At 49.6% G+C, this 17,083-nt stretch overlaps 1 protein-coding gene and 2 long non-coding RNA genes across 9 annotated transcripts in view; 2 read left to right on the top strand and 1 right to left on the bottom strand.

Annotated features, from left to right (window-relative positions):
• LOC149854574 (uncharacterized) overlaps nt 1-13,581 on the top strand; it is a 131,272-nt gene extending 117,691 nt beyond the window's left edge. The window contains exon 4 of the long non-coding RNA XR_016438644.1: nt 13,175-13,581. This is a non-coding gene — a long non-coding RNA (uncharacterized LOC149854574). The remainder of the gene's footprint in view (nt 1-13,174) is intronic.
• Nucleotides 5,957-16,761, bottom strand: LOC149854573 (uncharacterized). 2 transcript variants are annotated; one of them, XR_016438643.1, is made up of 4 exons: nt 16,622-16,761; nt 14,531-14,701; nt 13,575-13,754; nt 5,957-11,774 (listed from the first exon to the last, which is right to left on the bottom strand). It is a non-coding gene; the product is annotated as an uncharacterized LOC149854573 (long non-coding RNA). The 2 variants fall into 2 exon arrangements; XR_016438642.1 differs by having other exon boundaries at nt 13,575-14,701.
• SAMD11 (sterile alpha motif domain containing 11) overlaps nt 15,966-17,083 on the top strand; it is a 152,849-nt gene continuing 151,731 nt past the window's right edge. For 2 of the 6 annotated variants that reach the window (XM_090023492.1, XM_090023491.1), the window contains exon 1: nt 15,969-16,859. In XM_090023492.1, coding sequence (XP_089879618.1) covers nt 16,139-16,859 — 721 coding nt within the window. In that variant the 5' untranslated portion in view covers nt 15,969-16,138. Of the gene's footprint in view, nt 16,860-17,083 lie in introns of all 6 variants that reach the window. The other 4 variants (XM_090023495.1, XM_090023490.1, XM_090023494.1 and 1 more) reach the window with 3 other exon arrangements.

The raw sequence follows: 17,083 nt of genomic DNA, 5'->3' as shown, positions 1-17,083 counted from the left end.
CAAGAGTTATGCTGGTATAACTGTTGCAGCATAATTATACCAGTAAAGTTATGTAGGTACATTTTCCTGTGTGGACAAACCCTGACTCCTTGGGCATCCCCAAGGGATGTCATAAAAGAAGGTATCATTATTATGAAAGGGCAAAGAGTGGAGGGGATAGTTGTCTAAGGAAATCCAGGTTTCCTTGTTCTCCTCGATGGTTCACAGTCTGGAAGGAGAGGACAGCACCTGGATATCATGGTGATGGGCACTATAGAGATGCCCTAGATTAGATAGGTACATGCATCCACAAATCGGTACAAGAACTGCTGCTCCCTGAGCCTTCCACCCCCCCAATTAAAACATCCAGTCACTCTTGCATCACAGAGCCTCTGACTCCCAAATGAAGAAAAAGCTGCATTCATCCCAGCACGCATACACTTGTCAGTTCTGCTTTAGTTCTGACCCTGAGCAGTGCACTGAGCTGTGCCCCTTTCAGGACCACTGATCCAGCGGAGACCTTGATATGCAGTCCCTGCATCTTCTGGAGGCTGCACTGAACAAGAGCAGCGAGGGGAGGTAATGTCTCAGCCTCCGGGAGAAGATTTTGTTTCTTTTCCCGTGGTGGGCGTTGAAGAAACACCGTGATGAATGCCAAAAAAAGGGACATGAGCGTCCCGAGTACAGGGGAACCAATAATAAAGCTGTCATTCCCAAGGATGAGAGGGGGCTCTGCCCCCAAGTCTTCACCTGAACACCCCAAAATGTAGGGGCCTGTGGGGTCATATCCAAAGTGGAACTGGACCTGGATTTTGTGCTGGGCCAGACCTTGCAACCCACATGCACTTTCTATTTTGGAGCATGAGCTCACCTCTCCTAGGACCATGACAACTAAACCCAGGGAAACTCCCACTCTGGATGGTGGAGGGGTTGCCAAAGGCAGTGCAGTACTAGTCTCCCAAAGCTGTGGCCATTCATTTTGTGTGTTGGCAGTGGAGGCTTATAGGGTTTTTTTAAACTATGTGTTTGTTTTTTTGGGTTTTCTGGGAAAATGAAAAGCATTCTGGAGTGCTCATAAACTCGGTCTCTCCTCTAGTGCAGCAGTGCTTGACCTCTGCATGCTGGAGGTGTGAGCAGTGCCCTGCAGTGCATTAGGATATGGACTCCCTGCCCCAGGCTTTGGTAAGGTTTTCTGGATCCTGCAGCCACTTGTAGCTATCGAGTAGGTGAGTTTTGCCTGGCAGAGAAGCAGTCTGCAGCCTGGAGTGGACTGAGCTGATGGGGAGCTCTGGAGTATGTCCGTGGGAGCACACGGGTGGGGAGAGCCGGTTCGCTTCGGGTTGCAGTGTCATTTTGCCCTCACAAAATAAGCAGGATCGGGACAAGACAGTACCCTCCAGCTCCTCAGGAGATCTGTAACAGTGCAGATGATTTAGGGGGTGTCAGATTGCTCTCAGCATGTGCACCAAACTGGGACAACAGGCTGTTGGTATCTCCACTGTTTTTCCTCTTGTTTTTCTCCCCTCACAAAAGAACAGCTCATTGCACCAGCTGAGTTTGGAGCATCAGTATCAGAGCAGCAAGGATGGAAGCTCCACACCAAAAATCCCTCTCACTGTCTGGGCCCTAGATGCCTTGGGAGCAGCGTGGAGGTCTCCTTGAGATTGCTGTGCTACTCTCTGCCTGATGGAGAAAGAAAGGATTTTGGTCTATGGCAACATGAGGAAGCTGGGTGAGAGGAGTGGCTCCCTGAGGCTTGGGGAGGCCTTTTCCCAGTCTCATGTCTATGCCTGCATCTAGGCAGAGCTCCTCCACTGACTTATAGTTGGAGCACAGGGCATCAGCTATGCTCCACTGCCCAGCCTCTCTTTCTGGTCCCTGGGTTTTGAGTTTGCAGTCTTGGCCTGGCTGGTTCAGGTTTTCAGTTTGTGCTCAGTTACATTGAGTGGGTTCTCCTTGGCTTGAGAGTGCAATGGGCCTTTGATAGCTGTTATGGGGACTCCACCTGGCATCCCACCATCTAAACACATGGGCAGCTTGCCCCAGGGCTCAGAGCTTGGGGGAGTTGGGGAAGGTAGGGGGAATTCAAAATGACACAAATATTCTCTTCCCCTGCAGTAAGAGTGAAAGTGAGACAGCCCTACTTGTTCATCCTTCAGTCCTTAGCTCAGGTCAACCCTTCCTCCCCCCTCGCCTTTGGCGAGAGTCTGGCCTGAGGAAAGACTCCAGGAGCCGTCAGTCTGCAGCGAGCATCTTATCAGCTATCGGATTAAACACTGAAAAAATTCCAGCCAGAGCAGCAGCCCCATTTGTTCTGAGCTGTATCATTTTGCCTGGCAGGCAGGTGCCTAGTGCTGAAGGCAGGGTGAACTTCATTGTCCCGGGACAACATTATTTGTGTATTACCTGCGCTGGCACAAGCATGCTACCGTGTTGTCTAAATGTGACCTGAGTGGGTTAAAACCAGAACCCTCTTTTCCTTCCCCCTGATGCTGGTGTTTCGGGGTTTTTTCTTTTTTCCCCAGAGCTGCAGATAATGTTATTACAAATACAAGGCACTGCTAGTTCAAGCCGTTGCTTTTATGTAACAATGAAGTCCCCAGCAAAGGGGGGATTTACAGGCAATATGTGTGTTTCCTGCCAGGAGTGAGAAGGGAACCACACAGACTTTCTCCTAATCGCCTGTGTGACAGATAGAAGCCCATTCCGGATTTAGTCGCCCAGGAGGGGGATAAAGCTGGGAAGCTGGTGTGTTAGCTGGAGGATTTTTCAGAATTTCTTTCGGGGTGGAAGGGGGAATCCTATACAATGATGAGGATAATGATGGACTCATTAAGCAGCCCCCTTTCCCTGGCTATCATTTGACAAATAAAAATATGGACCTGGAAAGAAGCAGCCTGTCCAGTGAGGGACACAATGCCATGGCCCTGCACGAATGAGCTCTCCCACTGCGGACTTGAGCAGCACTGTCTCCTGCCTTGGGTACCATCATGTATGTCAAAGGGCCTACGTGAAAAAGAGCAGGGGTGCTTCTGCTGTGGGATCTGTGCCCAAGGCGTGAGTCACAGACACTCCTTGCCCCCAAGCTCTTAGGGGGGAGGAACAGTGAATGATGAACCTGTGACTTCATGCAAGGGTAGGTACTGTGGAGATGTAGAGCAGCATGGAAGGAGGATTTTGTCCTGCCACCTAATCCAGCAGAACCCCTATAAGCCTGATCTCACGACCTGGGCTGTGCACAGCTTCCAGGATTTACTTGGTGGGTTAATGTGAGCAGAGTGACCCTCAGCCTATAAAGAGGTAGAACGGATGTCCCGGATTATTTTAATGTATTTCAGCACGCAAACTGTAAAATCTGTTTAGAATGAAGTGTAGCTGTGTGTGTGTGTACCTTTGTGGACTGCATATGTATGTATGTGCCTTTATATAGACAGTGTCGCACACATATGCACATAGTACAAATGACTTCTGCTGATAACTGCAACAGGTTCTTGTTGGTCTAGAGATTAGCCAAATGAGGGACTTGATTTTCACATTCACTCAACGAGCACTGGGAGGGGCTTTGCTGTTCTAATGAAAATACGGAGTATATTGGAACAAGATGATTTCTCCCAATGAAATGCAGCAGGGTGTCACTAGCTCTCCCAGGCATTAATAATTGGGGGAGGGGGAGGGGGAATCCTACAGTCAGTAATTTATGTATGCATAAAGATTTTTTTTGTGCAAGCAATAACTCTTTGGAAATTAAGGCTAATTAAAAGCAATACCCTACCTATAAATGTGTTCGGCTACTTTGTCAAGCCAATTTTATATCTGTCGCCTATAACGTTCCCATCTGCCTCCTAATCAGCATTTTGTTGTAATGGGCTTTGCTACTGTGGTACAGAGACAGGCACTGTAGCAAAACTTAAGACAAGCAAATAGTCGGATGGATAGATAGATCAGATGAGTCTGAGTGGCTTCTGGGCATTTAACTTGGGGTTGACTCTCTATTTTAGGGTCAGTGAGGCTTTCACCTTTATGATGCTGTATATGAGTCAAGGCAGTGCTGCTGAATGCAAGGTACACCTGAGAAAAATTTATTCATTTTATCTCTTGTGCTCCCTTGTTGCTTCAAAAGTCTCTCTGGGTGACTTTTTTTCCCCTCTCCATAGGTAGGTTCAAACTTATTCCTAAATTTTCCGTGGGTGGTGAGAGAAGAAATGTGTGATGGAACCAAGCGGGCAGGAGCTCTTTGCCCCGTCAGCTGTTGGCACATCTGTTAGTCTGCTGGGGAACGGGATAGAGGCCACCATATGGCTGAAATGCTAGCGACTGAAATTCTGATGACTGCTCCCACAAAGCTGGGCTTGTATTTCAGCAGGGTGTATCTCACAAGCCAATACATAAATAGCGTGAGCTTGATATTTTAGCTCATTTAGTCTCTGCTAGTGGACAAAAAAACAGGAAACCTGCTCTCTTATTTATAGGGTATGTGCACCTTGTTATGGATATCTTTAACAGTTGGTGACCCATGGTGCCAGTCTGTAGCTGCTATACCATGTGTTGGTCACCATGCTATTGTAACTATTTTCATTTTATCCGTAGCTGTTAATAACTCTCTAGATAATGGACTAGGGGGATAGCCTGTGTGAACAGCACAATTTTCAAACTGTATTATCTTGAAACTGCCTTTTCAACTTGGTCAAAGTTAGCAATGCCGTTGTAAGGTTTCAGTTAGGGAAATGTGTGTGCAGTGTTACAGGCGTGTGTGTGAATATAGTGTTAGTGCTTGCCTGAGTACCCTGTGCACGTGTGTACATGCAGCAAGTGAATACGGTTTGTGTGGTGTCTGGGTGTGGATTAGAGCTGGCTGTTACAAATAAGATATGCGACAAACAAAGTCCCTTGCTCCCGCTGTGAACAGATTAGTTATTTGTAAGTATTTGCCAGACAGTTTGGATGAGCAATTTTAAGCATCAGGCATCAAAATTAGCCGCAAACCACTCCGACATTTCACCATTTGCCATTCGCAGTGTGTGATTGCTCAGTCACTTATTTTTGCTCCCTGACTGAATGACTGAACTCAAGAAAACCAGGGAATTGTGACTGACAGATAGTGAATAGCAAATACTCATGTTTGCCTATCAGTTCCCTAGTTCAGACGCGTGTCGGTATTCCTAGGATAAACAGTCTTTCCCCCAGCATTCCCAGAGAGCTTTTAAAGGAGGCACGAACATGATCGAACAAAAGTGCCATGGAAATATTGAGAACTTTTACACTGTTTACTGGCTCTGTTGTTCCCTAAGTGTGTGCGTGTGTGTATACACATGTGTATGCAGGTGGCAGTATGTGTCTTGTAGTTGCAAATTGTTTATGGTTTGTTGGGCACACAGTGTGCATGAAGTCAGCATCCATGTGAGGATAGGCCCTAGGTGCGTGTACGGCACAGCGTGTGCAAGAGGAAATGTTGACCTGTCCACCTGTGAATGGTTAGAAGAAAGTAAGAGGTCATGGGGAGCAGATGTACTAGGAGTTAGGTTTCACCAGATGCCCTGCAATACTGGATGTGAGGAGTATTTTTGAGAATGGTTCAGTGACAGGGTAGCTTTTAATGTGAGCCATGGCTTATGTAACCTCTAGGAGACAGAGGGAGAGAAAAGAAAGCGAACGGCTCCCTGCGAATGTGATATCTCTGCCAAGAACAAACCAGCTGTAGCTTAGGGGGGGCCTCGTCAAAAGTGAGAAGCCAGGGAGAAGCTTTGACAGTCTGTGACAGAGTCGGCGTGTGGACACAGACAATGTTTGAACTGTAGTCATCTAACAAGGGAGGCCACTGACAAAGCATTTCTTTGGCAGTAAAACCCCTAATACAATCCCTCTATAAAACGTTCGAGATTTACAATCTTGGGACGCAAAGTCTCATTATTTTTGCAGGGGGGCTGGGTGGAAGGGGAAGGGGTGGGTGGCTGAGTTGGTGTGGAGCCAGGATGCTGACAGCTTCTTAAACCATTAGGGCTGAATTTCCCCAGAGGTTTCCATCACTTTTAACTGACATGCATAGGGATGATTGTTCTTAGGAACTGGCAACTTGAGAAGTGATTTTTCTTTCAAAGACACCCTATTCCTGGCATGATATGATGAGAGGTCTTACAGTATCCAGTCCCCTCTCTGCTACCCCTCGCCAGCTTTCCTCATCTTCTGGATATCTTTCATCCGCTCCAGCTGTTTGAATGCGCTGTCCTCGTTGAGGGCAGCAATGGCTAGCCAGCCTTGGAAAAAAGGGTTAGCCAGCCTTGGAAAAAAGGGTAGTGAAGTGGGCTCAGAGAGATCCTCCTTTTCCTCTTCCTCATGGGCATCATGGGGACAATGAACATCCCGGGGCCACAGCACTGAGTGTAGGGCTCTGCTCTTCTTCTCTTATCCCAGGTATTTAACTTTTCAGGAAGTCGTGGTCCCAACCTGCCAGGCTTGCTCCAGTCTAAGCCCTTCCTCCTCCAAGGGTGTGTCTGTTTTGTAGTCAGAGGTGTGCTTGCAGCATAGGATGACCTGTTGAGCTTGCTGCAATACAGCTAGCTCCGGTATTGATAGCAGTGAAGCTGTGGCAACGCAGACTTGGGGACAGGTGGAACAAGCCCATCGGAGACTCTGGGGAAGTGTGGCAGCTAAACCACAGTGACAGGTGAACACGATGACAGAACATGAGAAGAAGCAGCAGTTAACCCAACCTGAAGGCCTTGGCGCACCTACTTGTACTCAAACGAGCCTGGCCAAAGCTAACTGGATCTACCTGTGCAACGCGTGCTGTAGTCACACCTGGAGTAGCAGAACAGACTTGCCTTAAAAATGAAGAGTCAACCTCTGGGCCTCCCCTACTCTCTTAGGATCTGAGAGCACTTTGCAGATGTGGAGAATTGTGCCTTGTAAAACCCATGTGAGGTAGGGAACTACCTTCCCCATTTACAGGAAAAGGAAGCTGAGGGCCTGGGGTGGCTGGGGTGGCTGGCTGGCTGCCGGTCATAGACAGAAGAGGCTCTGGGAACAGGTACTTGAGTAACACAGGTAAACTGAGCTTGAAAGACTGATGCTCTCATCTCAATTGCCAGGCACCTCTCAAAAGAAAGGGGCCAGTGAGGCACATACACATTAGTACGTGTATCTACACATTCGTGCAGGGGTACATATGCACAGTTGCACGCAGCATATGCCCATCCACAGGTACCTACTGCTCAGTGATCAGCATTGAGAGAGACTAAAACAAATGTTTTTATTTCCAGCCTTTTCCCTCTGCCTGCCTCAGAGCTCTAGCCACCAAAAGCCAGTCATTGGCCCCCTGTTGTATCAATTTAGCATTTCAGTCTAAGAGCTATTAGAAATTAAAAAAGCAAAAGGCTGGAGGGGATGGGTGGGGAGGAGTAGAGGAACTCAGCAAGTAGAACAACAGAAATGTTGGTGCTTAAAGAAGTGTGTTCAGGACAGTGTCAGTCTGAAAAGCGAGTGAAACTCCACGTTAGCTCGCTACAGCAGCACATCTCTCACCTGTGCATGTATTACACTTAATGTGAACTAAGGGAAAGGCCAGGCGAGCCGCCTTTCTTTGCTCAGACTGTTGTGAGTAGGAGAGGAAACATTTCAGTGTCTGTTCACCTGTTTTTTAAAATGCCTTTTATTTCACTGTGTTTTCATTACTCTTTCTTCACATCTTACCTAAGTTTTGTTTGATTAAAACTCTTCATCTCCATGTGGTCATGGCAACAGGTTTACTCAAAGGGATCTCCTTTTCTGGGAAAGTAAGATTTAAGAGAAAAGAAAAACAAACTGACACAAAACTGGCTTGTCTGTGGGGTCAGTCCAGCCCTTGGGCCTCATTTTGGCGGGCAGGAGTGAGCATCTGCACATCCATGTGACTCTGCAGGTGTATGTGAGTACAGGTGTGTATAGCTGCCTGCATGGGTATCTTCGCACATGCCTGTACGGGTAGGTGTGATGGTGATGTACATGTACTGCAGGTAGGAGGGCAGTGTTTTCAGAAGCATGGCTGTGGCCTAGGAGTATGTTGATCCTGCAGTGGAAGGTGTGATTTGGAGCAAATGTCTGTCCCGGTCTTAATGCAGCCAGCTCAGAGAACAGCAGCACAGCTATGGTGACTCGGGCTTCAGCATGGGCAGTACCAGCCAGCCTGCAAACCCAGGTGCCTATTTAGCTTGCTCTGGAGTCCCTGCTGCCATGGGTTTGCTGCTTCTTGGTATCTGTGCTCATTAGGTTCAAGTTAGCTCACAGATGTCTACACCTGTTGCAAACCAAATGCGGTGCAGGCAGCTTAAATTAGGGACTGATCCACATGCACAGTTTTTGTATTGCTACGTAACTGCATTGGTTTAGCAATTGCTCCAGTTAAAGCAGTACTACCCCTAAGGTGTATCAGCGTGAAGGTGTCTTATGCCACTGTAGCTTACCCCATAGCTCTTGGTTCCACTTTAACTCAGTACCTAGAAGTCTAGCGTTAGAGCAGTACAAGAACTATGCACAAAACTGGGATTTAAAATTGTTTTGTTACAACATGTTAGCTCCAGATAACACATTTGAAAAGTCCAGTGTAGACCAAGTAGTGAGTCCTTTAACATTTGCAAACCTGTCAACTGGGGCAGTTTAGGGCCTGGTAAAAGCAATATGCCATGTCTGCACTAGTAATTACAGTGTTTTAGCCAACAAAATGCTTTTTACCCTAGTCTGGACAAGGTGCTATGCATTTGGTAATAAGTGTGCTAATTAACACATACTTTTTATATCTATACAGGACTGGTGTGTGTGTGTGTGAAGGAGGATGTGAGGACTTGGCCTTTTATAGTTTTAATCTGATGTTGGGACAGGGTAACTGATGTTATCTTCTCATTGACATTCACTCTGTTTTGGTTGGCTTGACCCAGCAATAGCTTCCAGCTGTATGTAGGTGCTTGCGCATTAAGTTTTCTGGAGTATCCTGTTGTTACCGAGATATTAGAACTGGAGGAAGGGAAAGTGCAGTAACACAGAGTGACCTACAAGTGCTGGGACACAATTGAGCTGCAGATTAACACACCGTGACTGTAACTGCCACAGTCTTTTGACACAATGTGTTTTTCTCAGTAATGGAGTAGATTAGAGCAGTACAAACTAAGCACTTAAAAAAAAAAAAAAAAAAAAGGGAGAAAACACGCAGGCTTTTCTGTACAACCTTTTTGATATCCCAGATCCCGTACTACAGTTGCAAAGATAGCAATAAACAACATCAGATAAGGACTGGAGGGCTACTGGCAAGGGAGAAAAGATGCCTTTTTAGATGGGATGTGAGAAAAGGTTGAGAGAACTGCAGGGAGTTTGGCAGATGGTTGAACTACAATGGAGAAGGCACTTGCAGTAATAGTGAAGGGTCAGAGAGGATGACTGACAGTATCCGATTCAATGAAGGTCTGCTTATTTCACTGGCCTCTCTTAGAAGTGCCTTTTTTACATCCCTTATAATGCAGCCAAATTTCTTGCTCTCAGAAACCAAAGCTTTGCAAATCATTTGAATCAACTGGAAATAAATGTCACTTGGTAGCATTTCTCGTGCTACCTGTTACAAAAGCTGGGGCTCTTCTCTCCCTTCTGTTGAAGTCAGTGAAGATTTTCCCCATTGATTTCAATGGAAGAAGGATCTTGCTCTTTAATTTTAATCCCTTTTTGGAGTAATTTTGGGTCTGGTTCTGGATCTGATCCCAGTCCAACTCACTCTGGTTGCAGCTCCCCCCCGGTGGCCTGATCCTTAATCAAACCACCTCTGGCAGGTCTGCCCACTCATCACACATCACACATCATGAAGGAAAGTTCCCTATTGGTACCTTCACCATGTTGCACTTGTGGGATTCCTGACATGCAGCTTACCAGTTCTCAAAGCTGCTGGCCAAGGAGGGTATACTTAGCAGTGACAAGCTAAGCTATCCAGAGATTGAGCGAGGAGAGGGAAACATGCCCTGTGTTAGGAGTTATTCAGTATTAGAGTGAGGAAGCAGTTTGTTTAGAAATAATATCCTTGGCTTTGAGGTCAGTCTTTGTCCTATTCTCCCTCACCTCATTGTCCAAATAGCGGGAAGACCTAACTCTTTGGCTTAGTTTCCTAGCTGAATGTTGACTCTCCTACTTAGTTTGGTCTCAAAGGTACTACCTTGCTCTGCCTTCTGAGCGACTTTGTGGGGAGGTAAATTTGGAGGCAGTGTTGTGTGAGCACAGTGTGATAGGAAGAGAGAACTCAGTATGCCACACATGCCATACCTGGCTATTCATGAGGGAGCAAGCAGATTCCCCATGGGAGTGAAGCTTGCATTAAGCAGGGGTGTTTGTGGTGTGCTGGCTCCGGTGGGACTTGATATCAGCACGACCCTGTTCCAGACACCAAGGAAGGAGAAAGTCTTATTGTATGCACCAGTGTTTCTTTTCTCATTCCAATATATTGATGCAAAAGATTGGCCAGTCCGTCCATTGGATTAAAAAGGGCAAAACCCAGCATTTCTCAGTGGAGTGGTTTTTGAACAGCAAAACCCATCTCAGTGTCTCTCCCCCTCCCCAGAAGTCCCACCTGTACCTGGCTGCTGTTGCTCTTGCTGCTGGGCTGTCAAAATATCTCCCATAATGAAGCAGTCTGGCCTGAGGCTAGTATTACCTCCAATACCAATCCCACTGCGCGTGACTCTGGCACGCTGCAGTGAACATAGTGTCACGTGGCAGGGCTACACCTGGCATGGAACAAAAGATAAAAAGCGCAGCGTGTCTTGGCTATTAGACACCCTTGACATCCTCTGGGGCTGCAGAAGGACGGTGGCAGTGGCAGAGGCTCGACCGGCTCAGGAGGTAGCGTCGCGGCTGTTTGACTGGTCTTGCTCCTGCCGTTCAGTAAACTCAGGGCAATTCAATAGCATGTTTCAGGGGCAAGCCTATTGCTTCCTGTAGCTGGTGTGATACTGTCAATATAATTCTTTTGAGGGGAGGCAGGGAGAGGAATGAGGGTGAAAGAGTACTGAGTCATGTCCCCAGGTTAATTATAACCCTTTGCCTTTCTCTAGCATCTCCCATCCAAGGGCTTCAGAGTACTTTGTGAGTGATCACAGCTCCCCTAGGGGAAGCAGTGTGCTCCAATGGGTAGGTATCCGGGGACTGTTCCCAGCTCTCCTCCTGACCTAATCAATATATTCAGGCAGGTCTCGCACCTTTCTGTGTGTCTGTTACCTCTCCCACCCTCTGACTATCCTGCCTATACAGGGTCAGGAAGTGTTTGTACAGCACTGTGCACAGCAGAGCTCTGATCTCAGCTGGAGACTCTTCAGCATGACTGTAATACAAGAGCAGAGATAAGTAGTTAGCAGTGTTATTCTGATGTCCAGTGGAAGGCAGGGTAGATTTGTATCTTATAGACAAACCCAAGTGTGTGTGTGTGTGTGTATATATATATAGCACGTGCATCTGATGAAGTGAGCTTTGGCTCATGAAAATTTGTGCTATAGCTATACCTATATCTATATCTACTTCGATTCATTTACTGGGTACAAATCTACCCCTGCTTTCACTGTTATACAAGAAATTATAGTAAATAAAAAGAGAGAATCCTTGTCATTTTGGGGAAAACTGCAGCCTGACAAGCATGTAAGTAATTAGCCAAGGTCACAGCTGGAGTTGGTTGCAGAGTAAGGAATAGGTCTCGCATCTCTTAGCTTCCAGGTGCATGCTTTAAGTACGCGGCCATTCCTTCTCATAACTTGGTTTCCAGAGCAGCTGATACTTTGCACTTTTCTGGTACTGTTGAGCTGAAAAAAAAAGAAAGGATCCAGGGTTTGATTCTACCCTTAGTGACATTTGTCAGTGTAGGGACCTTGGAAGCAGAAAATCATTGTTTATTAATGTTATTAATACAGCAGTGCTTTGGAGCCTTGGTCATGACCAGAAGCCCATTTGCTAGGTGTTGTACAAACAAAAACCAAAATTACAGTCCTGGAGCCAAAGAGTGGGGATTGTAGTGGAGCAAGGAACCCCCAACCCCTGCTCTCTCACAGAACTGGAGTAGGTTTGTGCAGCCCCCAAAGGGGCACTAATTGCTGTAAAATGTGCACATGGGATGCACATTTTTCTGTAGCTTCCTGCAGCTGGGGTTACTAAGAAGCCCTGGCCACAGTTGGAAGCTGACCTCACTCAGTGGTACCTGATGTGATCCCAATAGTGCAAACATTATGTGTCCTCCAGGGTTTGAATTACACTTTGACTCTTGGGAGGGGTCTGCAAAAAAAAAATCAGGCTGCCCATCATGATGCCCGAATAAAATCAGGTTATGATTTTCAAATCTTATATGGGGGTTCTCATCTCTTATGGGGGGGGAGCTGATCCCCCTGTGCACCTTCATAATTTGAACTCTGGTGTCCTCCTCTGGGAGTAAATCCCCACTTGGACCCTGCACCCTTGCACTGAGTCCCCAGACCAGCCAAGGCAAATCATGACCCCAGACTTCCAAGTATTTTCCAAGTCCTTAATTTGCCATTTGCAAATCACACCTTGTTCATATCCGGTTCTTTCTGCTGTCCTGCGTATTTGAATTGACTTATATTTTCTGATCTGTTCACCGTGAGTGGTGAATCTCTAACACTAATCCCTGAGAGTAGTTGTACTGCTGAGGTCAGAGCTGAGCAACTGCAGGCTCCCTGCTGTTGAAGTCAGCCATCCAAACAGCGTTCTTGGGCTTTATTAGAACAGGGAGGGGGTTAGGAGCACTGAGTAGTAAGTTTTGGTGCTTGTGAGAGTGAGACGCTTATGGCATAGGCTAAAGTCTGTGCACATAGCACACTTCCTCTGCTCTGCTCTGCTATCCTTGCTGGGTCCTTAGCATCTCAATTGTAGCCCTTATTCCCTCTCTCCTGGATTCCTATACAGCTTGGCCAACACATGACCATCATGATCTGTATCAGTGTCTGCTTTTCTAAGAATGAAACAAACACCCTCAAGTAGATACCAAGTAGATGTAGAGGCTAAAGCCAAGACGACCACATTCATTTCACACATGACTTACAGCTTATGACTAAGAGAAGATTTGAATTCAGGTTCTCCAGAGATGAACAGCAAGTGTACTGAGATGCACTGGGAAAACCCCTAAGCAAGCCAATTTTTTATTTTCTTTTTCTTTTTCTTAACTCCTCATTTGAAGTGGGCTTTTTTGCAGTTGTTTGCTAGAGGCAGCCTGGATGGCAACAGAAGCTGCTGTTATTTAAGCGATTGGAGTCACACGCTGGAGCAGAACCTGGAAGCACCACCGAGGTGCTCAGTCCTTGAGGGTGGTGGAGACCTTGCACTGCTCTCTTCTGACCCTCCTTGGAGGAATCATGGAGCTATGTGTCTGGACAGGGAATTGCTACGAAGCTGTCTTCACGTGCAGGTAAAGATGCCACAAGGGAGGGAGGGGAATAAAAATTAGAATCCCTAGGACTCTAAGAGGAGACAAGGTGGCATCACCACCTACCCTGGGGGGAAAAAAACACCAATTATGCTGGAGCACCTTGTCCAAATGAAAGTCTGCGAGGGTTTCAGTACTAACTGCAGTTCCAGGCATGTGCCAAACATACCTGGCATGAAGGTGTTCTTGGAGGGCGAACGCAGGTGGTCTTTGCGCTCACAAATATGTGCCAGAGAGCCACTTGTGCTGCTCTGTAGGAAAGGTCAACTTTTCCTAGTGCTTCTTCCAAGCTGACTGCGCCCAGCTTGTCCAAGTATAATAGGAACAGTCATTCCTCCACATCCATTGACTGCAAGCAGAGGAAGTAAGATTGAAAAGGGAAGGGGGGAACAATGAGAGGCTAAAAGAGAGGGCCGAGGGGGCCTGCATCCTTGATTAGAACAAGAAGCAAGGCTCACTCCCAGAGGCTGCACCTCCAGGGAACAAGCCACAACATTAACCCACCGTGTAGTCACAGTCACAGAAGAAGCCGGGACTCAGGCCTCCTGTGTGCCAATCCCAGTTCTACCCCCGAGTCACAGTGGGCCAGTTTCTGCCACCCTTCCTTTACAAGAAGTGTCTTATTCCACAATTAGTCCATTGACTATGGAGCCCCATGCACAAGCGAGACTGTGCGCTGTGTGAGATGTATTAGAAACTCTGTGGGATGGAGCATGGAGAGCAAGACAGCAATCGTGTGAGTACTTGCTGCCAGGTGCAGGGGGCAGGGTTTGTGTTCTGAATCTTGGCCACTTTACGCCTCAGTTTCTCAGTCCACAAGTTGGGGCTAAGTGGCCCAGAGGCTTCGAGGGGTGCAGCGGGGCCTAATTCACCCACTTTGGGGAAGGGCTCCATGACCCTCCAGCAAAAGTTGCTATATCCGTGCAAAGGCAGGATTCAGGTTTAGGTTGCCCTGTTAGCTCTGCCAGTGATTGATGGCCATAATAACAAAGTCACATCTCTTCGGCTATACAAGATGTCTGGTTTGCCACCCTGTCGTCTTCCGCCCGTTGCAAAGCTATTTCAGGGCCCATGGAGAGAGAGAGAGAGAGAGAGACACGGACTAATGAACTGGGAGCTACCTACCTTGTGAGACTTAGTGGTGTGTTTCACTAAAGTGTGGAAAACAGGATCCTTTTGGATTGGTTTCTTTTTGATGGGCTCCTTCCAGCCCCCCAGATCCATCCTCCATGTCCAACTGCCTGTTATGATGCTCCTTTCTCTCCCCAGGCACCCAGGGAGCGGGACCCCCCTGGTCTAATAATAATAATAGTAATAATAACAACAATAATTTTAAAAAGAGGCATCACCACAATCAAGTAACTTAGTCCTGGGTCATGCTCTTCTCCAGTGGCTTTTTCCCAGAGACTCCAGGGTTGCATAAGAACTGGTGGCATGACTCCGTGAAAGCCGAAATGGAGACGAAGCCCCCTGTCCTTGGCACACGGGGAAGGAAAAGCCTAGCTTCCCGTTGCAGGATATGCATTTTTGTGGGGCACAGGTGAGCGTGCACAGTCTCCCACAAGAGAACAAGCAGGTGGCACAGCACGTCTGGAGTGAAAGGACATGCGTGTGTATGTTTGTGTGCATGTCTGTGTGTGTGTGTTTGCCGTGTGCCTGTGTGCATATGTTTGTGTGCGTCTGTGTTTGCTGTGTGTGTATATGTTTGTGTGCATGTCTGTGTGTGTATGTGTGTGTGTGTTTGCCGTGCGTGCGTCTGTGTGCGTATGTTTGTGTGCATATGTGTGCCTGCGTGTATGTTTGTGCTGTGTGCGTGCCTGTGGCTCTGGGTGCATGTGCCTGTGCGTGCGTGTTTGTGTGTGTGCATACATTTCTTCCCTGACTTGGAGCGCCTTACCCAGTGAACGCCCCGCGGACCTCCTCTCCCCTCCCCGCTGCCCCCACCCAGCCCTCCCCATTCATTCATCCGGCCGCCTCTGGACTCCCCACGGTGGCACCAGCCCCTCGCAGAGCCGCCCCCGCCGGCGGAGCTGCGAGCGCCGGGCTGCGGCCGCCGGAGCCAGCCTGCCGTCCGTCGCGTCCCCCCCTCTCCCGGAGTTAGCAGTTAGCGCCGTGGGGTTTTTTATTAATTTTTTTTTTTCCTGCTTTCTGTCTTTTTTTTTTTTTTTTTGCCAGCGCCGGTGCTGTTTAAATGGGCCAAGTTAGAGAAGCGGCGGCGCGGGGAAACCTTGCTGGGTCCGAGTGTCTGCACTGCCCCGCGCCTCCCGCGCGCCTCTCCCTCCATGTGTGTCCCGGGCGCCCCCGGGCTGCGCGCCCCGCGGGGCTGGGGGCGGGCGGGAGCCTGCTAGGAGCCGCGGGGGGGCTCGGCCCGCTCGTTTTTTTCGCCTTTTAATTTCCAGCCAGTGGCCGCGGCCCCAATAAAGCACCCGGGGGAGGGCAGGTGAAGCCCCGGGAAAGTTGCGAGCGCGCCTGGCGCTGGGAGCAGAGGCCGGGAGGGAGCCGGGCGCCTCGCAGCCGGGGCTCGGGGCTGCTTTTTGGGGGTGGGTGGGGGGCAGGGCGTCCTCCGACTGATCAGGGCCATCAATAAAGCAATAAGCGGGGCCGGGCTGGCAGGCAGGGGGGCGGCGGGGATCCCTGGCTAGGAAGGTGGGTCGATGTTGGGGGGTGGGGGGGTGGAGATCGATAAGCGTTTGAAACCAAAATCATGTCTCCGGCGGCAGAGCCCGGGCCGAGATGGCAGGTATTAGCCCGGAGGGGCAGGGCTGCGGCGCCCGGGGCCAGGGGGCATTAGGCGCGGGCTGGGAGACGGAGCCCGGCGGGCAGCCGCGCTGGGGAGCGCTGCCGGCCGGGGGCTGCCCGGAGCGCGAAAGGTGCTCGTGCTGCTGCTGCTGCTGCTGGCGCATTTCAGGCAAACTCCAGCCAGAGCGGGGGCAAGTTGAGCCGGAGACAGCTGAGCCACGGCGCCGGGGAGAGGCGCGGGCGGCCGGCAGCACCATGCCGGCGATCAAGAAGGAGCGGCTGGACAGGGAGGAGCTGGCCCTGGCCGCCTTCAACCAGCCCATGGAGACCTTACCTGACTACCTCGCGCCTTTAGCGGCCGCGGCCATCCCGGTGGTGGCGCCGCACCCCCCGGCTTACGAGCAGCTCTTTGCCCCGCACCCCCGCGCCTACCTGGGCTTCCCCGAGACGCACGCCCCGCACCCCCTGGCCGAGGACCTGATGCTGGAGCGCTTCTCCTCCATCCCGGATTTCCAGCCCTTCTTCGACAACGGCGAGCCGTGCATCGAGGTGGAGTGCGGGGACAACAAGGCGCTGCTCTACATCCACAAGTTGTGCCAGGGCAGCAAGGGCCCGTCCATCCGCTACCGCGGCGAGTGGCTCACTCCCAACGAGTTCCAGTTCGTCAGCGGCCGGGAGACGGCCAAGGACTGGAAGCGCAGCATCAGGCACAAAGGTACCGGCCGGCGGCGCAGCAGCCCTCCGCCTCCCCGCGGCTGAGCGCGGGGAAAGTTGCGGAGCGCGGGGAAAGTTGCGGGGGGCTGCGGGGTGGCGGTGGTAAGGGGGGGGGGGGTACCCGTGGTTGCGCGTGGGAGGGCCGGCGTGTGCGTGTGCACAGGGTGGGAGGGCTGAGCTGCGGCGGCGCGTGGGAAGCAGCGCCCCGGCACTCGCGCCCCGAGC

This window comes from Crocodylus siamensis, chromosome 12, assembly GCF_052110815.1.
Source record: "Crocodylus siamensis isolate JL-2025a chromosome 12, ASM5211081v1, whole genome shotgun sequence".
Taxonomy (NCBI): domain Eukaryota; kingdom Metazoa; phylum Chordata; order Crocodylia; family Crocodylidae; genus Crocodylus; species Crocodylus siamensis.
Note: the sequence above shows the minus strand (reverse complement) of the source record. Positions and strands in the feature narration are given on the sequence as shown.